Source organism: Monodelphis domestica, chromosome 1 (genome assembly GCF_027887165.1).
Source record: "Monodelphis domestica isolate mMonDom1 chromosome 1, mMonDom1.pri, whole genome shotgun sequence".
NCBI classification, from domain to species: domain Eukaryota; kingdom Metazoa; phylum Chordata; class Mammalia; order Didelphimorphia; family Didelphidae; genus Monodelphis; species Monodelphis domestica.
The window spans coordinates 146,297,344-146,324,691 of NC_077227.1; the positions used below are offsets into that span (position 1 = coordinate 146,297,344).

Below are 27,348 nucleotides of genomic sequence, written 5' to 3' on the forward strand. Positions count from 1 at the left end.
AGTAGATAACATGTACATATATAAGTAGATACAGAATAAATATTCAGAGAAGTTCAAAATAAGTGCAAAGTTGTTAAGAGAGAAGCCATTGTAAGACAGGAATCAGAAGAAGCTTTGTATTGCATTTTGTTTGAGAAACAGAAAAGACTACTTTGGCTTGGATTATAGAAGGACTATAGTGTATAATGAGTCTGGGAAGAAATATTGGGGCCAAGTTGTAAAGGGTTTTAAAAACAAAATGGAGCAAAATGGAGTTTTTTCCCTAAAAACAATAGGTATTCTTTGGAATTTATTGAACAAGGGAATTATCTGGTCAGGTCTACATAAAGAAAATCACTTTGGTATCAGGTTGATTGTAGTGGAGAGTGACCTGAGGAAAGCAGGTCAAATAGGAAAACATTTCAATAGTCCATGTGAGAAGTGAAGATCTGAATTAAGGGAGTGACTGAATAAGAAGAAATAACAGGCTAGAAGTAAGAGATGGGAAGGTAGAAATGGAAATATTTATCAACTGAATGGGTATGTGGGTTGAGAATGGTTTGAAAATGTGATGTCTGGACAGATGTTAGTACAACTAAAAAAACTGAGGAATGATTAGATAGGTGGGAGTAGGATTAGAAGAAAGAAGAATGTTGAAAACTCAGAAAGATAAAAGAATGTAGAAGGAGATGCTGATCAGTAGTGTCACATGAAGCAGAGGGTTATGATCCATGCAATAGGGACATTCTCAAAAGCCTGTAACAGAAAGCAGAATGCAAAAATGCAATAGGTACCAAAAGAGGTACAAAAAAAGTTGTATTAGTCCCATATTCTAGATTGGGGAATCAGGAAAGATTTCATGGAGAAAGTAGTCTATAAGCTGGGCAGGATATCTTGAGAACCCTAGAAAACTCTTATATTTACAGGACAGAAGGAAGAAGAGGAGCCAAACGAATGACTAGAAAACTAACAAGTAAACCAACTTCATACAACTTTATGGAAATCAAGGAAGGTAGAATTGTACTGTCAGCTATATAATAAGCAGGAAAAAAATATCAATGAGGATGCAGATTGAGAAAGCACCTTTGTATTTAACAGTTTGGAGATTATTAAAGTGCTTTGAGGGGGGCACCTGGGTAGCTCAGTGGATTGAGAGCCAGGCCTAGAGATGGGAGGTCCTAGGTTCAAATCTGGCCTCAGACACTTCCCAGCTGTGTGACCCTGGGCAAGTCACTTGACCCCCATTGCCTAGCCCTTACCACTCTTCTGCCTTGGAGCCAATACACAGTATTGACTCCAAGATGGAAGGTAAGGGTTTTTAAAAATAAATAAATGAATAAAGTGCTTTGAGAGAGAAGGTTCAGTGGAGGGATTGGAAGCCACAGCCAGATTCAAATGGATTTGAAGAAATAGGAACAATAGGAATGCCAGCATGCCAGTGAGCTTTGAGGAAGTGAAGGTTCATGAGTATTTCTTCCCCATCCACAAATTGCTTTTTAATGATGGATCATCAGACATAAGAACTAGAATTCATTGCTTTTTAGTCCCTTTACTTTTTTTCTTAATATGACTCCCAAACTATATGGTTAGCTCTAATCCCTCTCCTGACAAACCATGCTACATCATTTCCACACATTCCACAGTATGGAATAGATCCATAATTTAATCAAAATTCAACATGTCAAAAATTGAACTCATTACTTTCTCCCCAAGCCATTCCTTCCTGTAACTTCCCAATTTCATTTTATTTTCATATGGTGACAAATATTGATTAAACACTTACCATTTCTAAAGTAGGTTCTTTTATCCTTTCAATAGTCCCAGCTTCACCACCTTGAAGTCATCCTTGATTCTTCTCTCTTCCTTGCCTCCCCTAGATCCAGTCACTTACTAAGTCTTATCAATTCTGCTTATATATAATATCCTTCACATGCATCCCCTTCTCTTCATTTATAATCCACCACTAGAGTTAAGATGTTTATCACTTGTCATCTTAACTATTATAATGGTCCCATCCCTACTTCTGGTCTCTCTTTTCTCCAATAAATATTTTCTGCACATCTCCCAGAATAATCTTCCTAAAGCACAGAGTAGATGGCTTTATTTTCTTGCTGAAAAATTCCAGTGGCTCCCTGTTATTTCTAGGCAACTAGGTGACCCAGTGATCAGAGAGTTGTAGTTGAAGTCAGGAAGACCTAATCTACCCTCAGAAATTCACTGGCTGGACAAGTCACTCAACCTCTACTCAATTTTCTCATCTTTAAAATGGAAATAATATCTATCTCCCAGGGTTGTCGAAGCTCAAATTAGATAACATATGTAAAGTGCATTGCAGACCTTGAAGCACTATTATTATGACTATGCTAGGATGAAATGTAGACTTGTCAGTTTGTATTTAAAGTCTTTCATAATCTGGCTTCAGGCTACCTTCACATGTGTAATTCATAACACCCCACTTTTTTTACTTTACCTTTCAAGCAAAACATACTAGTTGCTATTCTCTAAACTCAGAATCCCATCTCCTACTACCATATCTTTTCATGAATTATGCTTTGCCAGGAGTGCACTTCCTCTTCACCTCCACCTGTTAAAATCCTTCTTTCAAGGATTAATTCAGATTCCATATCTTGCTGACAAGCTTTCTTTGATTAATTATTTATTAATTGTTATTATTTAATTATATTTATAAATATAATAATTAATATAATTAATTAATTAATTCAAATTTTCTAAATTTATCATGTATTTAATTATCTACTTAAGTATCATATCCCTTATGGAGCATAGGGCCCTTGAAAGGCAAAGACTATTTTTCAATCTTGGTTTTGGGTGCTCATCACATAACACAAAACTTTTTACTTGGTAGGCATTCAACACATTTGTTGGATTGGATTTGTTAAGGGAAACAGAGGGGGGCAGCTGAGTAGCTCAGTGGATTGAGAGCCAGACCTAGAGACGAGAGGTCCTAGGTTCAAATCTGGCCTCAGCTCTGAGACCCTGGGCAAGTCACTTGACCCCCATTGCCTAGCCCTTACAACTCTCCTGCCTTGGAACCAATACATAGTACTGATTCCAAGATAGAAGTTAAGGGTTTTGAAAAAAAAGGAAACAGAGTCAGGGAATGAAGATATTTCCTTTGAGACATCTTATAGTCTCAATAAGTAGAACATGGTAGCTGGATGGGAGCAGGCAGTATGCATGAGAGGTTTTTTGGTTTGTTTTGGAATAGCCAAAGATGACTGAATCAATAGAAAGAAAGAAATTAAAAATATAGAAGAAAAGAACATAACTGATTTCAACTGAATATTCAAGAAAGTTTCTAGAGGGAGTTTAAGGGGAAAGTTGAGTTCATAAGTAGAGCACAGAAAGATCCACTCTTCACCAGATTAAAAAAGAGAAAAGGGGAGTATAGTCAAAGTCAGAGAAAATTTAAGTCAGAGATGGTGTGGAGGGGGTGGGGAAGAAAAGGATAAGGATTTGAGTTAAAGGAGTTCAACCTCCATCTGACTCCATTTTACTCTTGTAGATATAATTCTTTCCAGTTCTGATGGCTTTGACATGCCTATAAGAAAGTAGGAGTTGAAGTCATCCTAAGAGAGGAAGAAGGTATTTCACTGACTCACAGAATATGCAGTACTAAAAAGAGTTTAAATGCTTAGCTTCAAGTTAATGTTCCTCATATGTACATGAGATCAGCATCTATATTTTATTTTTTTATTTTATTTAATTGATTAATTTAGATTATTTTTCCAGAATTACAAAAATCATGTTCTTTCCCTCCTCTCCCCCAACCCCATCCCATAGCTGAAACACAGTTCCACTAGGTTTTACATGTGTCATTGGTCAAGACCCATTTCCATATTATTGATATTTACACTACGGTGATCATTTAGGGTCTAGAACCACAATCATATTCCCATTTACCCATGTGATCAAGCAGTTGTTTTTCTTCTATGTTTCTACTCCCACAGATCTTCTCTGAATGGTGGATATGTTCTTATAAGTCCTTCAGAATTGTCCTGGATCATTGCATTGCTACTCATAGAGAAGTCCATTACATTCTATTGTACCTCAGTGTACAATGTTCTCCTGGTTCTTCTCCTTTCACTCTGCATCAATTCCTGGAGATCATTCCAGTTCACATGGCATTCCTCCACTCATTATTCCTTTAAGCACAATAAGATTCCATCACCAACATATACCACAATTTGTTCAGCCATTCCCCAATCAAAGGGCATCCTCCCATTTTCCAATTTTTTGCCACCACAAAGAGTACGGCTATGAATATTCTTGTACGAGTCTTTCTCCTTATTATCTCCTTGGGGTACAAACCCAGCAGTGCTATGGCTGGATCAAAGGGTAGGCTGTCTTTTAGTGCCCTTTGGGTATAGTTCCAAATTGCCTTCAAGAATGCTTGGATCAATTCACAACTCCACAAGCAATGCATTAATGTCTCAATTTTGCCACATCCCCTCCAACATTCATTACTTTCCTTTGCTCTCATGTTAGCCAATCTGTTAGGTGTGACGTGGTACCTCAGAGTTGTTTTGATTTGCATTTCTTTGATTATAAGAGATTTAGAACATTTTTTCATCTGTTTATTGATAGTTTTGATTTCTTTATCTGAAAATTGCCTCTTCGTGTCCCTTGCCCATTTATCAATTGGGGAATAGCTTGATTTTTTGTACAATTGATTTAGGGCTTTATAAACTTGAGTAATTAGACCTTTGTCAGAGTTTTTGTTATCAAAATTGTTTCCCAATTTGTTGCTTCCCTTTCTTATTTTAGTTGAATTGGTTTTGTTTATACAAAACCTTTTAAATTTAATGTAATCAAAATTATTTATTTTACATTTTGTAATTTTTTCTAACTCTTGCTTGGTCTTAAAATCTTTCCTTTCCCAAAGATCTGACTAGTATACTATTCTGTGTTCACCTAATTTACTTATAGTTTCTTTCATTATGTTCAAGTCATTCACCCATTCTGAGTTTATCTTGGAGTAGGGGGTGTGAGGTGTTGATCTAAACCTAATCTCTCCACTACCGTTTTCCAATTTTCTCAGCAGTTTTTGTCAAATAGTGGATTTTTGTCCCCAAAGCTGGGATCTTTGGGTTTATCCTAGACTGTCTTGCTGAGGCTACTTACCCCAAGTCTATTCCACATCCTCCCTTCTGTCTCTTAGCCAGTACCATATTGTTTTGATGATCACTGCTTTATAGTATCATTTGAGATCTGGTACTGCTAGGCCACCTTCCTTAACATTTTTTTCAATATTTTCCTTGATGTTCTTGATTTTTTATTCTTCCAAATGAACTTTATTATAGTATTTTTCTAATTCAGTAAAAAAGTTTCTTGGTAGATTAATGGGTATGGCCCAAAATAAGTAAATTAGTTTGGATAGGATTGTCATTTTTATTATGTTAGCTCATCCTACACATGAGCAATTAATGTTTTTCCAAATATTTAGATCTAGTTTTAACGGTGTAGATAGTGTTTTGTAGTTGTGTTCAAATAGTTCCTGTGTTTGTCTTGCCAGATAGATTCCTAAGTATTTTATATTGTCTAGGGTGATTTTAAATGGAATTTCTCTTTCTAATTCTTGCTGCTGAAATGTGTTGGAAATATATAGAAATGCTGATGATTTGTTTGGGTTTATTTTGTAACCTGGAACTTTGCTAAAGTTGTTAATCATTTCCACTAGCTTTTTGTTTGATTCTATAGGATTCTTTAAGTAGACTATCATATCATCTCCAAAGATTGATAGCTTGCTCTCCTCATTGCTTATTTTCATACCTTAAATTTCTTTTTCTTCTCTAATTGCTACTGCAAATGTTTCTAGTACAATGTTAAATAATAGAGGTGATAATGGGCATCCTTGTTTCACTCCTGACCTTATGGGGAATGCTTCTAGTTTATCCCCATTGTAGATGATACTTGCTGATGGTTTTATACATATATATATATATATATACATATATATATATATATATTATTCTTAGGAAAGGCCCTTCTATTCCTATGCTTTCCAATGTTTTCAATAGGAATGAGTGCTGTATTTTGTTAAAGGCTTTTTCTGCATCTATTGAGATAATTATGTGATTTTTTTTGTTGGTTTGTTTGTTGATGTGGTCAATTATGTGGACAGTTTTCCTAATATTAAACCATCCTTGCATTCCTGGTATAAATCCCACTGATCTTAATGAATGACTCTTTTGATCACTTGCTGGAGTCTTTTTGCTAGTATTCTATTTAAAATTTTTGCATCTATGTTCATTAAAGAGATTGGTCTATAGTTTTATTTCTCTGTTTTTGACCTGCCTGGCTTTAGAATCAGTACCATGTTTGTGTCATAAAAGGAATTTGGTAGAACTCCTTCTTTGAAAATAATGTCAAATAGTTTATATAATATTGGGATTAGTTGTTCTTTGAATGTTTTATAAAATTCACTTGTGAATCCATCAGGGCCTGGGGATTTTTTCTTAGGAGTTCTTTTATGGTTTCTTCAATTTCTTTTTCTGATATGGGATTATTTAAGTATTAAATTTCTTCTTCTGTTAACCTAGGCAATTTATATTTTTGTAAATATTCATTCATATCACCTAGATTGCCATATTTATTGCCATATAATTGGGCATAATAATTTTAAATGATTGCCTTAATTTCCTCTTCATTAGAGCTAAGGTCTCCCTTTTCATCTTTGATACTGTTAATTTGATTTTCTTCTTTCCTTTTTTTATTAAATTGACCAGTACTTTGTCTATTTTATTTGTTTTTTAAAAATATCAGCTTCTGGTCTTATTTATTAATTCAATAGTTCTTTCACTTTTGATTTTATTAATTTCTCCTTTAATTTTTAGGATCTTTAATTTTGTTTTCATCTGGGTATTTTTAATTTGTTCCCTTTCAAGTTTTTTGATTTGCATGCCCAATTCTTTGACCTTTGCCCTCCCTAATTTGTTAATATATGAACTCAAGGATATAAATTTCCCTCTGAGTACTGCTTTGGCTACATCTCATAGATTTTGAAATTTTGTCATTTTCTTCAATGAAATTTTTAATTGTTTCTATGATTTGTTCTTTAACTAACTGGTTTTGAAGAATCATATTATTAAATTTCCAATTAATTTTTGATTTGGCTCTCCATGTACTCTTATTAATTATAATTTTATTGTATTATGATCTAAAAAATTTGCATTTATTATTTCCTCTTTTTTGCCCTTGTTTGCCATGTTTTTCTGCCCTAGTCCATGGTCAGTCTTTGTGAATGTACCATGTGCTGCTGCAAAGAAGGTGTATTCCTTTTTGTCCCTATTTATATTTCTCCACATGTCTATTAACTCTAATTTTTCTCTATTCTCTATTCTCTAAATTAACTCTAATGTCTTTCTTATTTATTTTTTCATTTGATTTATCTAGATCTGATAGAGGTGGGTTCAGCCCACTAGTATAGTTTTACTATCTATTTCCTCCTTTAACTCCACTAGTTTGGCATTTGGAAATTTGGATCCTATGCCATTTGGTGCATACATGTTGAGCACTGATATTTCCTCATTGTCTATAATACCTTTTATCAGAATGTAATTACCTTCCCTATCTCTTTTAATCAGATCTATTTTAACTTTGGCTTTGTCAGATATCATGATTACAACTCTTGCCTTCTTTTTCTTAGTTGAGACCCAATAGATTTTGCTCCAGCCTTTGATGCTTATTCTGTGTCTCCCTGCCTCATGTGTGTTTCTTGTAGACAACATATGGTAGGATTTTGGTTTCTAATCCACTCTGCTATTTGCTTTTGTTTTGTGGATGAGTTCATTCCATTCACATTCAGCATTATGATAACCACCTCTGTATTCCCCAACATTTTGATATCCTCTCCTAGTTCTGTTTTTGATTCTTTTGCTATTTCTTTTTAAATCAGTGGTTTGCTTTTAATCAGTCCTCCTAATACCAACCCTTATTACTCTTCCCTTTCCACCCTCTCCCTTTTTGTTCCCTTCTTATTTTTTAGTGTCTATTAAGTTCCCTCTCCCCCACTTTCTCTCCTTTTTTGTTCTCCCTGCCCCCCTCCCCCCTCCTTAGTTTTTCCCTTCTCTCTTTCCATGTCAGGTAAGATGGAATTCTATACCCCAATGGATCTAGATGCTCTTCCTTCTCAGAATTGATTTCAATGAGAGTAAGGTTTAAGTATTTCCTATTAGCACTCTCTTCCTCTCCTTCTTATAATAGTAATCTTCCCCTCCCCTTCCCATGTGCCTCTTTGTGTGATATTGATTATCCTATTCATCTTATACCTTCAAGTTTCTCTTGATGCCATCTTCTATTCCCCCTCCCTTTTTCTTTTTTTGCATATCATCTTAGACCACTTATTACCCCAATCTCTACCTATGAATGATTTTTCTAATTACTATGATGATGAAAATAATATTTTAGAGTTACAAATAATATTTTCCATATATTAATATAAACAATTTGATCTTATTAAAGCTCTTGAAGAAGAAGATTGAAATAAAAAAAATTCCCCCTTTCCTTTCTCTTTCTTATTTCCCTTTTCGTGTTTCTCTTGATCTTTGTGTTTGGATATCAACCTTTCCACTTAGTTCTGGTCTTTTCTTTACAAATATTAGAAATCTTCCATTTTGTTGAATGCCCATACTTTCTCATGGAAGTATATAGTCAGTTTTGATGGGTAGGTGATCCTTGGTTGAAGACCCAATTCTCTGGCCTTTCTGAATATCATATTCAAAGCCTTGCAGTCTTTTAGTGTGGAAGTGTGATATGGAAATCACTTTAAAGGACTGATATATATTAATTTAAGGTCGCCAAGGAATTCAGCTATGTAATTCCTAAATGAAAACTAAAGTCAGCTGTCAACCTTTTTATGGTGTTTTAATTACAAACAGGAGGAAGAAAAGTATGAGAGAGAGAGAGAGAGAGAGAGAGAGAGAGAGAGAGAGAGAGAGAGAGAGAGAGAGAGAAAGAGAAGGGAGAGAAGGAAATAGATCTTAAATACTCACTCTGCTTAAGCTGAGCCAAAGGCCCAAGGCCCTGGATAGCCAAGGCAAAGAAAAGAGATCAGTCCCTATCACTCACATGACCAAAATGGAGAACAGTCTGAGGGCCCCTCCACTCCAAGCTCCAGGCTCCAACCACCACCACCTTCCACACAGGAAGTCCCAGCACTCCTGAGCTCTCCTCTACCTCACTTCCTGTGTCTCCCCTGTGCCAATGGTGGCTCTAGCTTCACCCAGGACCGCCCAGAGAGCTGTCCCCTTTGCACATGTCTGTTGAAGGCCATATTCTCAAATAATTAAATCTTGAGCTTTGCTGCAGCCCTTCCTAAATCCTGTTACCCTGAGTAGGGTGGAGATTATAGTTTCCAAGACCTGATTCTGTCATTCCAAGTATCTCTATTGTTATTGATCAGGAAATAGCCAAATCCCATCCTCTAAAGAATGGTTTGAACAGGTTTGAGTAGTTTTGAAATTCACAGAAGCAGACAGATCTTGAGTGATCCTGATTGGTGCTCCTTGATATCCAAATTGTCTCTTTTTGACTTCTTGTAAAAAAATTTCCCTTAGCTTGGAAGCTCTTAAATTTGGCAATTACATTCCTTGTGGTTATCTTTTAAGGAGTTAGTGTAGAGGGTGTTCTATGAACCTTTCAATGTCTATTTTGCCATCTTGTTCAAGAACATCAGAGCCATTTTCTTGGATAATTTCTTATAGTATGATGTCAAGGTTTCTGTTTATTTCTGGGTTTTCAGGTAGACCAGTGATTCTCAAATTGTCTCTTCTAGACCTGTTTTCTTGGTCAGTTGTCTTCTCAGTGAGATATTTCATGTTTCCTTCTATTTTTGTCAATCTTTTGATTTTGCTTTATTAATTCTTGCTGTTTTGCAAGATTATTGACTTCTAATTACCCAATTTTGGTCTTTAAAGACTGATTTTCTTCTCTTTTGATTTTCCACCATAATCTTCTCATTTTCCTTTTCAGTTTGATCTATCCTGCTTTTCATGGCTTCCAGCTGTTTAATTTTGGTCTCTAATTTGTTTATCAATTAATTTGATTTCTGGGCTTCTTTCTCAAATTTGGAGTTCCTATCTTTTAAACTGTTATTTTCTTTTTGAACTATTTTCCACTTTTATTGCCAATATTCTTCCATCTTTTTCATAAGCTCTGATTTATATTCTTCAAGAGTTTGTGACCAATTTCCATTGTTTGGAAGATTTGGATACATTTATTTGTTAATCCTCTTCTGATATTTCCTCTGTATTCTTGATTTTTCCTCCATAAAAATTATGCAGGGTCAAAGCCTTCTTCTTATTCTTCTTGGTGTTTGGAAATTGTTTTTCCTGGGCATTGTTTAGCATCACTATGCTGGTTTTTCCTTCCCTTTCCAGTCAGAAGTCTGAGTGAAGAAGGCAGGTTCTCTGTGTATGGAGCTAAGGAGTGAGGTTTTTGCCTGAGGCCACCTCTCAAGTCTCTGCAGCTTCTACTGTTTGCAGTCCTTCTCTGTGCTATCTCCATGCCCAAGGCTGTGCTCTTCAACCTGTTGGGGTCTCAAGTCTAGCTGCTCTCAGGGGTAGGTCTTTGGTGGTCTTAGCTGCAAAGGACCTAGAGATGCCTCTCACTCACTCACTGATTCTAGCACATGCTGGCTCTGAGTCTACTGCACTTTCTCCATAGGTGGGGTGGGAGAGGGTATATCAGCCTACGTTTTGGTGGAAAGTATTTCACATCCCCCCTCATACTGTGGAAATGTCCAAATCCCACGTAACTTCAATGCTTCACCCTACTGTGGAGTCCCTTCATTCATATGAATTATTTCTTTTTGCCTTTTGAGGTAGTCTATATAGGTAGGTGATGAGAAGAGGTAGATTCCTGTGTCCAACCTGAAACCATGTTTACCTGGGAGACTCAGCATCTATATTTTATCCTTCTTCACTTGTTACATCATTGGTTTTTGAAGGTCTGGTTTAGGCCTTGAGGTGACAGTTAATTTGTTTTCACCAGAATTACCTATCCTCACTTTGGCTGAAGATTCCATTTCCTGGACAAAAAATGAACCTAGCACTAATGGACTTTTAAAGTCACTTCTTGTCTAACACTTGTTCAACCAGCTTCCCTGTTTCTTTTATTATTTAATATGTGGATCCAGTGTCCTTTGAAATGATTGGATCCAGATTAGCTATTGAAGCATTTTTCTATTTTCTATTCCAGATAACTCCCATCCACACTTAACCCCATGAACCAAATAGTACCTGGTCACTTGGAACCAGAGAGGTGTGTGATGCTTGCCTAGGTATTTTTAAAGTATTTTTGCACTGTAATTATATGCATCTTATATCTCAGGGTCTCAAAAAGTTCTACTAAAGATTTTGAACATCATACAGAGTAAAAGGTGAGCTGGCACTTTGAAGCTTCAGAGTTTTATATCAGGCAAAGATAGATCCTGAAAGGGATAAAGGCATTGCTGTTATTATATTTCCTAATTTGCATTGCAATATTTTCCCCCATCAGTTACTTGAAGCATGAGATTATTCAATGTTAAAGCTTTTTTACAATCTTCTTTTGTAGTTTCCGTTGATAGTACTTCTCTTTTGGTATCTGAAGTTGCTGACATTCCAGATCATAGCTACTCCTCTGAGGACCTTTGTTCTTTGGAAGTTCAAGGCTCCCTCCGTTCTGCAGACTTTTCTCCATATGGTACAATACGCAAAGCGGCCACAGACAGTAGCTGTACCAGCTTGGATCGCAGTGTGCGCTGCAGGTTCCACAGGACTCACTCACCATGTTCCCCCATGGAGGCTAGAGGGTGTCGGCATAGAGCCTCTCTAGACAGATCTCAGATCCAGGACTATGAAAGTTCATCTCAGAGATCTCCAGACTGTTCTTCTGAGAATTACAGCTTTTCAGAGTCCCAGGGCTCTGTGCGGGAGAATCAATCGCAGCCACAGTTGAAACAAATGAAAATGTGCTGTGGGACCTTTAGCCAGGCTTCTGCAACTCATTCCCAGCCCTCTCTGTGTTCAGTTCCTGCAAATACTTCATCACACCATGGCTGCTCAGTGAGAACTGTCCCTCCAAGACGTGCTAGAAAAAAACGAACTTCAAATATTGTCCGATCGACAAGTGATCCTATTTCATGTTCATCCAGCACAGAAGGTAAACTTTTTCAATGTTGATGGTGGGCTGGGGTACACACCGACTGCCCCTAAGTTAATTGTAACACTTGTCACACTTTATTATAGAACAACTTGTTCATGTGAGCTTCAGTTCAGTCTATATTTTATACATTTCATTCCCTTTAACGTAACTTATAAATGTATGGGGCAAAGCAAATGGGATGAAATCCACAGGTGTAAAAGATTAATAATGGCATATTGCCAACTGCTCTGAATTATATTGACTTTCTGCAATGAACAGAAAAGTATACATGATGAGGCATGACCCTTCAAACCATGTAATACTAGGGCATCCCTTTGATTCATTTAATTAGAGAAGTATACAGGCAAATATATTACAGATTTGAGTGTAACAAAATACATAAATAAAGAATAAAGTGTTAAGAGAATAGATAAAATTTTCAATTCATAATAGGGAAAGTGGAGATGTTGACCATTAACAAATAAATAAATAAACAAATGAATGAATGAATGAATGAATAAATGAATGGCTGAATAGATAGATAGATAGATAGATAGATAGATAGATAGATAGATAGATAGATAGATAGATTAAAAGCCTGGACAGGTCTGGAATAAGGCACAATGCACACGAAAAGAGCACAGGCCCAAGAGATCTGAGTTTCATACACTTTGGCTAAACAACCTCCTGGTCTTGATCTGCAAAATGAGAGAGTTGGAGTAGAGCTCTTGGTGTTTGTATGTGTCTTGTCTTGGGCAAGGAGGTGTGTGTGTGTACACGTGTGCATGCATATGTGTAAAATTAATACACATAATATGTATAATTAATACACATAATTAATAAGATGATAAATAAATAATGCATCTATTGCATCACATAACTCATACACACTCTAGCTAGTACAGAATTGACCATGTTGACTCCTAGAAGCTTGTGAGGCAATTTCATTGGTGGGAACCTTTCTTCTAACAGTTAAATATTACACAACCACTCATATATACAGTTGATGTTTTTTTTTGTATTATGCAATATGTCAAATAAGGAAAAAAATTAAACCAATGTACCTGAATATGTGAAAGGTAGAATATATAACAGTATTGTTTTCAATCTATATGACTTATCTTAAGCACACAGTTTAATATTTTCCATTGACTTATGCCCAAACAATTTATTCCTTAGTGTTTGGTCTGGGTTTTGGTTTTGGTTTTCTATTACTTTCTCAATGAAAAATCCTGGGTATTATGGGTACCTCCTATGGCAGCACAATATAGAAAATAGAATTTAGGTAGTCAGGGCTACAGATGATTGTTTTTGAATCTATTTATGTGTATACAGTTGCTGATACTACTATTTTATCTTTTTATATATTAAAGAGAGGTCTAATAATTGCCTCAACATAAAAAAGAATCTTTTTCATATAATACATATAAAAAGTTGAACATTACGCCTACTATCTCTACTTCTCTGCCTGGAGTATCTAAGAATTGAGCTATGAATTATCTTCTGCTCATTTTCAGAACTGGACAGATCTTATAATATGTAAATTATTCTTTAGGAGCAAATAAGATATCTTCAGAGCTGCATTAAGAGAGGGAGCCAATATATACTGATATACTGCAACACTCAAATTACTTTGTCGTATTACCACAACCCAAATAAATTATAACACTTCTTAAAGTATCTAACTTACACCTTAGGGTAATTTTACATGCTGGAATAATCTTACTGTTTGGAAAACGGATAGTTCCCATAAAGTTTCCAAGTCTAACTATAGAACATGTGCCAGAATTTTCAGGCATGATGTCAACTCCTGCCAGCATCTCACTTATCCTAACTTTTCTGAGTGATGATGAGGATCTTGTGGGGTTTTTCTTTTTCTTTTTTTCCCCTGATTTAATTATCTATTCAACTAAAGAGGATTAGAGTAGATTTTCGCTATAAACTGTGCCCTGAAGGGGGAAAAAGTCTTTTAATATATCTAGAAGTTCAAAATAAAATAGCTTTTTGTCTGTAAGAGCAATAAATATTCCTCACACTTATGGAAGGTTTCTTCCTTTTTTTTGTTGTTTTTTCCATGAGTCTAAGATTGAAGAGGCAGGTAGGAAACCACTACAAGTTTTGTGGTAATTGTTTCATGACGGTCAGTGATATGATCTCAGTTACCTTGTCATTTGAGGCCCAAATGCCCCATTCCTAGACTGACCAGCCCGGATCACCTTTAATTGTTAGTTCATGTTCTACAAACCATGAAGGGAATTAAGGAGTGAGAGAGCTTTGTCAGACCTTGAAATGTAAACATTATTAATGAGAATCAGTATTGTTTGTTATTTCTCTATACATGACTATTAAAAAGAGAAAATTGCCCCTACACAAAGCAATTTCCCTCTCAATTTGAAGAAGAAAACTTTATTGTTTCACTTTATTGAAGTGGGTACCTTGAGGCTTCCTGAAGAAACACCAATATGCCTCAAGTGTTTAATAAAAGAAATCAACTGAAGATTGTATCAAATTATTTTGTATGTAAAAGCAGAGAAAATAACCATTAACTTGAGGTGTTTGAAAGGCTGAAGGGTTTTAGTGGTGTGTTATTTCCTATCAAAGGATATATTGCTTGTTTTAAAGGCATTGGCCAATTGTTTCCTTCAACTTGTTTCATCATTTACAATTGATTCCTTGGTCTTGGAAGGGTCTTTCCTGCTGTTTTCTTAATGCATGTTTCAACATGTTTAATTTTTTTTTTTTGGTTAAAGGAGATACCTCTTCCTACACACCTCTATATAGCCAGCATCATGAAGCAGGAATATCTCAGTTGGATTTAGAGACAGGTGAGGTACTGATTTCTAAAATCATCTTTGCATGTGTAACTTTGCTATTATCTCATCAACAGATGGTGGTTTAGACAGGGAAGGAGAATTGTTTCATATATTGTTTTCATACATGGTAATTGAGTAAAGTGTACTTCACTAAATTAATTTTCTCATGTCATAAGGTATAATGTTTAAACACGTACATACAGCCAACATCTGTATTTCTCTTCCCTTTTCCCTTAGTGGAATGTATCAGAGAACATTACTTCAGCCCTGCATATGCCCACTGATTTTAATATGAGCTCTCCCTTTGTGAGATGCCTTCTTGGCAGAGAGGTGGTGTGTGCTTCCTCCCTCATTTTTAATCTCCCATTGGTTTTAAACTGAAGTGCTTCAGATTACCCATTCCTTTTTTTATTTTCTTTTGCTTTTCATTCCTTAACTCTTCATTTGAGAGTGGTAGGGAGGGAGTCAAAATATAGCCCAGGACTAGTTGAGTCCATCACCTTATTCAGGTTTGACTGGAGATTAGTTTGCTCAGAATTCACTTGGACAGTAGGACTGAGACATAGTTTGGGAAATAGAATTTCTACTCTCATTCATTATTTGTTCTATGGCCACTTGTGTCTATCTTCACTATTATCTTCTCTATTATCTTCAGCATAACTTCTTTCACATTTGGCATCAACTCCATGTTTTTATTGACATTCTCAAAAGGGCAGCCCTTGTTACACTTTTTAATAACCTTGTTTCACTGTAAACATGAAACTTCATGGGGTCTCAAAAAACCCACCAACTTTAAAATGTCTATCAGGGGAAAAGATTTTAAGTTCTAGTTCCTAATTTACAAAGTTACTAATTTCATGACCTTGTACAAACCAATTATTCTGGAATTCAATGTACTGATTGCTCAACTAATGTGGATTAAATTATTTTTAAGGTTTTTTTATTTTTAAGCCTTTAAAAAGTATTTATATCTATATCTATAATGTAACCATTTAAAAATTTTAACTTTTAAAAACCTATGATTGGCAAACCTACATAAGACCAGACTTGTTATTAACAAGAAAGGGGGGGGGGGCAATCTGCCTTTAATATTATGGAGACCACAAAGCTAAGTGTTGTATGAAGGGAGATCTCCCAGGCTTGAATTTGATTGCCCACTGACCTATTGCTTTGTCCCTGCTCTGAGTGTGTCTCATCACTTAATGGCCTCCCACTCTCTCATCTTTCTGTAGAGATATGTGTTATTAGTTTTCACATCAGACAACAGGCTCGTGTAGATTTGATAGCACCAGGTCTACTGAAGAGTGAAGGGAGACAAAAACCCATCCACAGTTTTAGTTAGAGAGTACTGGAGGCTTCTCAAAAAGCTTTCTCCCAGGCATGCTTATGTTTGCTTTTCTTTGGTTTTGACAGCTTGCTTTAGTTTTTTTTTTTCAAAGTTGTATTTTCCCCTTTTATAGTTTCCATTTCTAGCTCTCACATGGCTGCTTCTGCTTATCAGGACCATTTTTTGCCAACTGGAAAACAAAGGGATACCAGGAAAGTTGACCAACAGTTAAAGCCAAAGGCCCTACACACCATCTCAAAAGAGCAGCCACCCTCTTTAGTGGACCTTAAGGCCTATAAAGACACAAAAATTTTGGTGGCTAAATTTTTGGAACACTCAAACTGTAATCTCCCTCCAGAAGTGCAGCATGTGGTGAACACTATCCGATCAGTCATCAAATCTGATGAACGACACATGGAAGAAGCCATCTACAGTGCCAACATTATAGACCAGGTATGAGTGTCATAAGGTCCTGCCACAGTTTTTGACTAGTTGTTCCTCATAGATCCCCAAATTTCTAAACCTATTGAACAGAGAGAGGAGACAGCTTTAGAAATGAGCTAAATGACTTCTGTTTTATTTTCTTCCCCCAAACCTAACTCAGTACAAAAAGACTTATTAAATATATTGGAGTTAACCGAAATGAATGGAAAAGGAGTCTGTTGCTTCTTGGGAAAGCAGAATTCATTTGTGTCTCTTTGTCTTTACCTGGAGTAGTATTACTGTCCAGCTTAGGCCTATAGGTTCTTTGTATTTAGTGATTGTATTCTCCCGCCTCTTTACCCATCTCCCCAAACCCGATCTCACCCAAACACGATAACAGAAATCATCACCTAGTACCTGCAGTTGTCTCTCATTTTATTTATAATTTTATTAACTAGGACATTTTAATGACATGTTCATAATTGTTGCTTTTTAGAACCCACAAGTTCCTAAAAGCTTTTCAGAATAATCTAAGAAAACTTAAATCATGCCGAGTATAGGTCTGGTCTGTTGTTATTTGGTGTGATTCATGTAATATTAGTTATTGTATGTGATTTATGGAATTTAGCCCATTACTTTAGAATCATACATATTTCTGACTCTTAAAATTGACCATTATACAAGAGATATAGGGAGTAGGCAAAAATGAAAGGAAAAAAGCATTATTAAGCATCTAGTATGTGGCCAGTATTGTGTTAAGCACTTTAAATATTACCTCAGTTGATCCTCACAACCACCCTAAAAGGTTGGTGCTACCATTATTCAACATTTGATAGTAGAGAAAGCTGAGGCAGGCAGAGGTTAAGTAACTTGCCCAGGGCCACACAGATAATTTCTGAATCCATATTTAGACCCAAGTCTTCCTGACTCCAGGGCCAACGTTCTATCTACCATACCACCTAGCTTGTGGATGGGGGGACTTCTAGCTTGCAACTGGATCCAACCATTGCCATCATTCATCTGACTAGTAGCAAGAATTTGAGGTAGAGCTATAGTGGTTTTAAGACTGAAGCTCAGAACATCTCCTTCTTACTCCTCTATCCTCCCATCCCCAAGAACTCCTATCTAAAGAAACATGGAAGAGTAGGATACAAGAGTAGGCAAACTTCTGAACCTCTCTTTACCACTCTTCTACCTTGGAACCAATACATAGTATTGGTTCTAAGATGGAAGGTAAGGGTTTTTTTTAAGTTGTTTACTTGTATGTTAACTGAGATGAATGGTTGTTTTTTAACATGTATGAAAGAGGCAAAGACTGAGATAAAAAAACAAATAAACCATACCCCCCTGGGCTGTATGTGAGCTATATGTTAACTGGAATAATTAACAAAGGTACACATTCCCCTCCCTTCTTGTGAGCACAGAGTTTAGCTGCTTTATCATGTAACAATAAGGCAACATCAGCTACTATTAAGTTCATCCGCTTGCAAAAATCAAAGCTATTTTCTTTTTTCTTGAAATTTCTACCTTCTCCTTTTGCTATCCATGTTGTTCTCTAGAGCTGACTCTTCTTCCTAATCGTTGCTTTCAGCTTTCCTCCAAGCTCTCTCCTCAAACACTCTGCTTAAAGACAGGGGAAAAGTGATTGGCAGATGTGGTGGCCCCATGTGTACCTAGTACATGGGAGGCCTTGTGCTTTGCATCTGCTACTTCTGTCCTCCCTCCGCTAATGTTGCAGAACCACCCTCCCCCACCCTCCAGCCCCCCAAATTTACCTAATGAGATGTGATATGGGCATCTGTGTGGCTGAAAAAAATGAAGCCTTCTCATTGAGCACATCAGGAATTTCTTCCCAACAAAAAGGAAGCCAATGCCATCTTGAAGTAGTTAAGAATTCAGCAGTGACACTTCTGCTGTGAACATTTTTATTGCTTTGCTAATATTATTGGTCATTAATTCCCAAAGGTTAGGTAGCTGAAAAGAGCAAATCAAGTCTTTTGATGAAAAACCATAACTTCTTACCAGGAGAATTCATTTGGGCATTTTGTAAAAAAAAGGAAAGAAAGGGGAGGAAAGGAAAGGAAAGGAAAGGAAAGGAAAGGAAAGGAAAGGAAAGGAAAGGAAAGGAAAGGAAAGGAAAGGAAAGGAAAGGAAAGGAAAGGAAAGGAACAAAAGGGAAGGAAGAAAGGAAGGAAAGAAGGCAGAATGAAAAGAAAAACCCATTCTGTGAGTTTTCTTGAGTGCTATTGAAGTCTAAAGAGTCAAATGCTGTTGGAAGTGAGGTTGTTAAAAAGCTTGAGTTCTTCTACCAGGGTACTGAATGTTTGGTTCAGGAGACATATAGCCTTTCTGTGGTGCTGGTGTCTAAGTCTTTGTATAAATGGAATTGATGGGCTACTCTGGTGAAAGAATTGAATCCTTACCATGAGCTCAGGTTACATACACTCTTTAAGTCAACACATTTAGTCTATTATAGACTTTAAAGAAGTCACCCACCATAAGTAAACATTTAAAGTACTTTGTACATCATCAGATATCACAGTTAGAGGAGATGGTATTTGGGCATGATCTCTGGGAGACAAAACTCATTCTTAGCAAACGTAATCCCAGAGATCTCATTCTCTTCTCTCTGCTAACTTACATTAGAATGCTTTGTGCTCTCTTCGATTGGATGTACTCAAAAGGCCTTGGTGAAACAAAGGAATAAAAATGATAAATAAGGTTTATATAGTGCTTACTCTGTGCCAGACACTATGGTAAGAACTTTATAATTATTATGTCATTTGATCATCACAACAACCCTGGGAGGTAGGTACTGTTATTATTCCCATTTTATAAATGAGGAAACTGAGGCATACAGATTCAGTGACTTGCCCAAGGCCACTCAGCTAGTATGTAAGGCTGGATTTTAACTCGGGTCTTCCTCACTCCACGCTCATTGTTCTATCTACTGCACCCCATCTACCTGCCCTTAAATAGAATAAGGTACAAGTCTGCATGTGCTCTAAGCATCACAAACTCAGTGTAGGCCCTCAAATTAAATTCTCTTGAACAAATCTTTATTAATTGCACTCCACAATAATGTCATTAATATACTAAAACCAAATTCCACAGTCAAAATCCTGCTGTGTAATCATGTAAAAAAATGGCCCAAGGTTTACCTGGTTAGCTCTGTACCCACTGCTTTAAAAGTCTGTTAGACCTCTGGTATTCACACGGGTATATTTTAAACGTTTTTTAGCCTGAATTTTAACCACTTTCATTTAAAGCTTTGCTCTTATGGGATCAGTTGCCCCCTTTGACAGTTATCCCTAACATATTAACATGGAAATGATTTAAGAACATTAAGATACATTTTTCAGGCTCTCCTCATGTGCACACGAGGATTCAGCTATCAGATCCTACAAGATCTAATTTGCTTTGAGTATTACATTAAGCCAAACTAATTCTTGTTAGGACTAGCTAGGTGGTGCACTGGATAGAGTGTCAGGCCTGGAGTCAGGAAGACTCATCTTCCAAAGTTCAAATGTGGCTCCAGACTTCCTAGCTGTGTGATCCTGGACAAGTCACTTAACCTTTTTGCTTAAGTTTCTCCTTCATCTGTTAAATGGAGAAGGAAATGGCCAACCACTCCAGTATCTTTTCCAAGAAAATCCCAAATGGGTTCATGAAGTCAGGCACAACCAAAATGACTGAACAACAACAATTTCTGCTGATCAGCTTCTTGTTTACTAAGAGGTTTACTATGAGAAAATACTACTAAAAGCCCCTTTAGCAATATACTTTGAGATTGTGATTTTCCCAAAGGTTATAAATCTGGGGACCTGAGAATAGTTTAGCTACTAAGAAAAGAATCTCTGGTTCTTCTGTGGCTGACACTTCTGGAGATTAGGAAGCACTCATTTGACATGCTTTAATCTTGTTGATACCCAGAAGACCTCGGTAGAAGTAAACAGCAAAATGACCAAGACCTGCAATGAGCAGCGTGCTATTTCCAGTTGAAAGTATCCCAAGCATGCAACCATCAGGCTGGATCATTTCCATTTCTGCTTGTTTACGGACATGGACGAAGAAAACTAATCTTTTAATTCTCCAGTGTGTGTGCATATGTGCATGTTTTGTAGCCTGAGTATTTTTCAGCCCACTTTTTGGATATTTTTTTAAAAACATGGACATTCAGAAGTGGCATTTCCTTCCTTTATAATTTTTTTTGTTCTCTTTCCCCACCTTCTGTATGAACAGGTCATTGCCGGTTCTCAGCAGAATGTGACTCTCTCTAGAAAACAGCTTCAAGAAGACCTCCATCTCCAAAGCTGCGGCGCCCTGAGCTCCCCGGTTGCTTTTTTGCATAGGGTACGCCTCCCTCTCAGGCTAGAAGGGAGCAGTCCTCAGAATTTTGTGGCAGCTTGCCGGGAAACTGTAATTTGATATTGAACTAGATGGCCCTAAGAAAAACTGATCCTGACCTGAACCTTGCACTTTGTCTTCCCTCCACCAGATGACTGCCTCGGCGGAGGAGCGTGGGTTGGGGGGCAAAAGCATCATCCAATAAGATTGTATTTCTTATTCATCTGAAAGAAGATAATGCACAGATTTTACTGAATGCCCAAATTAAATGTACATTCTCATGTAACAAAAGGCATTTTCCAAATGGATTATTTTTGCTCAGAGATGTGCTTGTTTAAATGTTACTGTGAGGTAATTTCCGGGAACCCCCCTCGAAGCCACAAGAGACCTATTTGTACAACTTGAAAGTTGTATTTGTTTAATGTACCTCACAGTGTTTTCACAATGATCAGTGTTTTAATAAAAAGTATTTCTGACTCTTGCTTCTCCAAGGACTGATTGGAGTAGAATCAGCAGAGGAGAGTACACGTGTTACTACCGCAGAGGCTCTGAATACTCATCGCGTTTTCAGGTTTCTGTGGACATTTAGCATGTAAGACTTAGGGCTGTGCCTGGCAAAACTTGAGAGCTGAAAGGTGGAGATTGTCATAGTTTTTTCTCAGAATTGCCCTCAAATGTACTTAAGAGTTTCTGAAATAGCAGTTCCTAAGTGAAGGGTGAAGGAGTAGACTGTGCATGCTCAAAAGGTGCCATCTGCAAACCATGTCGAGGAGATCCCCATAAAGCTGTCAGACCTCCAAAGTGGGGCAAATGACTTTCATGGGTTTGGGGCTTCCCTCCTACCAATTCAGAGTTTTGTCTCAGAATTATCCTTAAATTGGTGCTTTGTTCAAACACGGACTATGGTTCTTGGTGCACAAGCATTTACATTATATCTCCTCCTGTGAGACTTAGTGAAAAAAAAATGCTACTTAGTGGAAATCTTAAGAGTGCCATCTAGCAAAAATACAGTCTTGTAGCTCACTGGGGTGAGCAACACCATCAAAGCAAGCTTCAGACCTCAGCTGGTCACTGAGTCAATACAAATGAAAAAGGCACAATAGGCAAGGATTTCTAACCAACATGTTCAGAGCCACAAGCTGGTTGTCATCCTGATGGAGCAGCGGGTCACCAGGCTGGTGGACATTTAGAGTCATTTAATGGAGTTGCCCTTTGCCTTTCCTGATTTAATCCTAGGTAAATTAATACTTCGTGTTCTTTTGGTTACATAATAATTAACGTATAAAGCCCTTTTCTGGGAAAACAACATACAAAATATAAATTAACCCTTCTCCCAGGTTGGCAGCAGGCTAACATTTTTGACTTCCTGGTATGCCCAGAGAACTTTATAACATTCCCAATTCATCTGAGTGGCTCTAATTAGAGAAGGAAATCTTGCCAGAAGTTCTAATTGAATTTCCCACTTTAAAAAAATGAAAATTATATTTTGAGTCTGCTAATGCAGACTCTTTAGGGAGAGAGGAGCCGCATACCACCATTGCCCCAGAACTGGTAATTGATGTTTAGTTGAAAGACTGCTCTTTTTATACTGGTGATGAGACAGTCTGTAGCTTAAACATAAGCACTTTAGTATATAATACAACCCAGGATTGAACAGGTAGACAAAAATCTTGTCCTCATCAGCCCTTCTATTCCCTGTCCCCTGGGAAAAAATAAAAATTATACCATAATTCAGCATTGTGGGTAATGAATGACTTACCAAACGCATAATGCTCAGTCTAACTCTTATTGCATTAGATAACTTTCCTTCCAGGATTTGTGACCCGGAAGACAGGGAGCTTACTGAAGGATAGGACTGCATAAGTCATAATCAGTATAGACGGAGAGCCAAAGAATTTCACAAAGCAAGTAACATTGGCTTAGCACTTTACAATTTTTATGATGCTCTCACACGTCTCTCATTAGGTCCTGACAACACATCTGTGAGCCATCAGACCTGGAGTTCAAATCCCATTGCTGCTTCTTTATTTCATTTATAATTTTGGGCCACTTAACCTCTTCTGGACTTCTATTTCCTCTCATAAAATCATGTATGGAACTAGATTCTACAGACCCTTTCCAACTCTGAAGTCAATTAGCCAATGGCTCACCCAAGATACTTTCCCTAGTAAAGGCTGGAGCTGCGACTAGTACCTGTCCAGAACTCATCATTCTACCATTATCCTGCCAGGACAGGGAGCTGTGTTCAGACAGAGAAGTTTCTGTCCCCTTCCCCAACCTCCTTAAAAAACAAAACCCAGTCCACACACTGACATCTTAGGTTACCAGAGACACAAAGCTTCGATTGATGTTGGACCTGTATCATTCACCTAATCATTAGGCAATAGGATACAAAGACTTCCTTCTAACAAGCTTAGGGAAGAGTCAAGCAGGTGACTGAAGAGTAGCCTCACCCCCAGAAAGTGAGGCTAGTGAAATCAAACACCAGCATTGAAATGATTTTAGCAGATGCATTTTCAATTGCATTGATATGACGCTACAGTGACATCCAGTGGCAACCATTCATGCTAAGAGCAAGCACACAATCCCTCTGAATGTTCCAGCTGAAAGCTCTTATGCTACAACCCCTTTCATGATGATGGGATGGTATATTTAGTAGCTATTGGAATTACTGAATAAAGTGGTTGTGGTGCTACCTTGGTGTGAGAATGAAAATTAGAAGAGATGCTGACCATGAAATCCTCAGTGAACAAAACAATCCAAACAAGCACCTTTTGTTTATTACTTCAGATTTATTAGTGAGATTAGCTTAATTCTTTCCTAAGGTCAGTTGCATGCAACACATAGGTTACTCCTTGAAATACAGTAATCCTAAAGCTTTAGTTACTGCATGGTAAGGCTTCTTAAGTCACAGTGTATTTCTTCAAGGCCGTGGCCAAAAAAAAAATCAAGACAAAATGACATCAATTAACATTTATCTCAGTAATGAATACAACTTGACTACATTTTACTTTATCTATACACATTCTAATACTGTTGATGATGGTAGCTCCCTGCTCACCCAAGATAACTTGTATCCATGGCTCGTTGCCTTAGGAATGGAGGGGTAGTGGTGGGAGGAGGGCTGTTGCCATTTTTTTAGCATATGTAAATATATATTCAAAGGACGGTAGGAATTCTAGGGCAGCTCTACTCCTCTCAAGAAGTAACAGGTAAGCATGGCTTGACCATGGGGAGCACTGCATGGTTGCAAATGGGCGAGGAATAAAATGCCAAAAGTAACGTTTGCACAGATTGTGGAACATGTTTAGTACAAGAGTAGCAGTCTTGTTCATGATGATTCAAAAAGTCTTAAATCTGTAGGAACAGTTTGTCAAACTGAAAAGTCAAAAACATAAATATGTATCTAAATAAATATTTTGAGTTTTTACATTGTGGCCATCATCCTTTATTTAACACAGGAAAGGCTCCTTTTGTGTTATTAAATAAACACATTCATGTCTTGCCAAAGTTTAATTACCAGTTACACACTTGGAGTACCGAATGCTAAGGGATGCTGCTGAGGCTGTGGATTCTACTTTTGAAGCAGCTGAGCCTCTCTCACACACACATTTTACACCATCAAATATCACTTCCATTATTAGCTCAGCTTTTAAACCTCAAGGGATTGGATTGGATAGTGGTGTCTGGTAAGCCAGCCATGTTGGAATTTATTGTTCTTCACTGTATTCTCTTCCACAGACCCATTCATCAAACAATCACATTCACCACAGTTTCAAGTATGACAGACAGACATCTACTATGCCACACAAAGGTACAAATAAATATTCTCGTGGTCAACTGCAATGAGAAAACAGTTCAGAATATGCTGCAAAATACTTCAATGTTTTACAAAGATCTGGTGTCTGTAACTCTGGTCATCAATAAAGACATATCACTTTTTTTGGCAAAAAGAAAAAAAAAGGAAGTGGGGGAAGGGAAGATACTCGGGGAAGCCTGTCTGGTTATTGGGCTGCCAATTCAGGTCCATGGCAGCCTTTTGTTCTTAGAAAATACAAGATATCCTCTGTTCAGAGTTTGCTCAGCTCAGGTAGGGATCTTCAATTTGCCTTTAGTTCTTTTGATGAAAGCCATATTTAGTTAGATGTAAAGGGGTGTCTCTTGCCCGGTGAGAAGCCTGAACATTGCAGCTGGCATTGTCTTCATGTGAATCTGTTAATGAATTGAAAAGAGATTTTAAATGAAAATATTTGTAGCAGAATTTAGAGAGGTCTGTTCACTGCCATGGAAATCCCCATTTCCCCATTTCCTACATCCCAGGCCTGAGAAGTAAATCAGTGGAGAACAAATTATTTAGCGTGTAGCTAGATGTGAAAATTCCTTCCATTCTTTGGGGGAGGGGGGAATATTAGTGGTTTCACTGAGAGCTTTCGGCTTAAAGTATATGTCTTTGAGAGCGCGTGAAAAAAAGAAAAATTATGATTTAACCCATGCAGAAGGTGATTTAGAATACATTTTATGGTGTTTCAGGCGATTAAGTTTTTCTTAGCCCTGACGGTTTATAGTTTCATATATGCCACTAAATGCCTTTTTCTCCCTTTCAGCACAAGTTGATGCTGGGGAATTGAAACATTTGATTTTTAATTTTGACTACAATTTGGCTTTTCAGTTGGGAAGATGCTGGTGCAGTAGTTAAGGTCCCCAAAGAAATCTGAAGTGTATTTGTTTGATTTGATGAAAAGGAAAACAAAAAGGTGTTTTCAAAAACAACATCTCTCTAGGTACTTGCTCAGAAAAGGAGACATAAGTCCCAACACACATCTCTGCTTTTCCCATCTGGAAGCAGGAAACAATAGCCTTGTTTATTCTTGGAGTTAACTACTCAAAGAGAGAATAATTATGCTCTTCTAAATCCTAATCCAGTAAGCAAGTTGCCATATTAAACACAGAAAATAATACATTGGGAACAGGTTCTTTTCTTCTCCTGGGCTGCCACTTTATCCCTCAAGAAGAGTTTTCTCACAAAATAAAAAAGAGCCATCAAACAGGAATCTGAAGGCTAAGGGCATGGTATCTTCTGATCTTCATTCACAAGGTGTCTCTCAAACTCCTTTCATCCTTGAAACTGAAGGTCTTCCCCTCAGCTACCTCATTTTACAAACTCATCCTTACCCTCATCTGGAACCCTCAACTGATCTCCATTTACCCCTCCAAAACTTAGGTTTTCACAGTATCTTGTGTGCCCCAGTTTTTATTGTCTAGTCTGTAACAGTTTCTTTAAATGTTTCTTTTCATTTTTCATCTTAAATTTAGCTGGTGAGTCCATTTCCACTACACCTCCCAAGATATTCCACTGCATTTTTTGAGAACTCTACTTGTTAGGAAGAATTTCCAAGCATCATTCCTGAATCTGTCCCTTATGGAAGATCTGTCTTTCCCTAAATTATGTATTTTGTGCTTCTCTTAATGATTCTTGCCATTTATTAAAAAATATATACATTTACTTATCCTCCCTAGTAATTATAAGACAAGAATTGTATCTTATTCATCACTTGTACATCCTTCAGGACCTGCTACAGTATAAATTTGGTGAATCAAAAGAAATGAAAAGGGAAATTTTGCATGGACTATCTATCAATAAGCAAAACCTATATTTTGACTTATCTAAAATATAGGAACTATCGGCTATGATGAATAAAAGATGAATCAAATGAATTGTGAGTAGAAAAGAGATGCTAGCTGAGTTTAATATGGGATGGGAGAGAAAGAAAGGTGGGGACTTTTCTTTAAAGAAAGAAGGTATGGTTATTTGATTGTTGTTATTATGTAGTTAATTACAGGTGTTCAATTACCCCTTTTAAGGTCATTCCATTCATTAATAACATTTCTAATGGTAGCTATGATTTCTTTTTTTATTTTTTAAAAGAAGTGATTTGTAATACAATAGTCATACATTCTCATGTCCCTTTTCTGCGGATAACAAAAAAAGAATAAATGACAGCTAATGGGGATCCTTTTGTAATCACAAAGCTGTCACTTGAGAACAGTTCTGTAGCTGACATGTCTACATACAAGTCATCCTGTTGTAGGCCAGGAAACTCATCCATCATACTGATGAGATCATTGTTTTCTGTAATATGAAAAGTACAGGGAGATCAAAGGGAGGATTTGAAAAGAATGGAACACATTAAGGGAAGTAAAAAGTAAAAAGATATTTAGGGATTCTAAAAGGAAGTAATATTCCAGATAAAGCAGAAGAGATTCAGATGGGTTACTCCTGACTCTCTTGAATCTACAACTACAAAATTTCCT

The 27,348-nt window shown here is 37.0% G+C and overlaps 2 protein-coding genes across 17 annotated transcripts in view; one reads left to right on the top strand and one right to left on the bottom strand.

The window, feature by feature from the left end:
- Positions 1–24,466, top strand: part of ENTREP2 (endosomal transmembrane epsin interactor 2) — a 616,510-nt gene extending 592,044 nt beyond the window's left edge. The window contains exons 9-12 of one of the 3 annotated variants that reach the window (XM_007479487.3): positions 11,557–12,144; positions 14,877–14,951; positions 16,625–16,719; positions 20,932–24,466. In XM_007479487.3, the coding sequence (XP_007479549.2) occupies positions 11,557–12,144; positions 14,877–14,951; positions 16,625–16,719; positions 20,932–21,117 (944 nt within the window). In that variant the 3' untranslated portion in view covers positions 21,118–24,466. Of the gene's footprint in view, positions 1–11,556; positions 12,145–14,876; positions 14,952–16,440; positions 16,603–16,624; positions 16,720–20,931 lie in introns of those variants that run through there. The other 2 variants (XM_007479489.3, XM_007479488.3) reach the window with 2 other exon arrangements.
- Positions 23,809–27,348, bottom strand: part of APBA2 (amyloid beta precursor protein binding family A member 2) — a 360,332-nt gene continuing 356,792 nt past the window's right edge. For all 14 annotated transcript variants that reach the window (XM_056807712.1, XM_056807715.1, XM_056807711.1 and 11 more), the window contains one exon: positions 23,809–25,248. In XM_056807712.1, the coding sequence (XP_056663690.1) occupies positions 25,177–25,248 (72 nt within the window). In that variant the 3' untranslated portion in view covers positions 23,809–25,176. The remainder of the gene's footprint in view (positions 25,249–27,348) is intronic.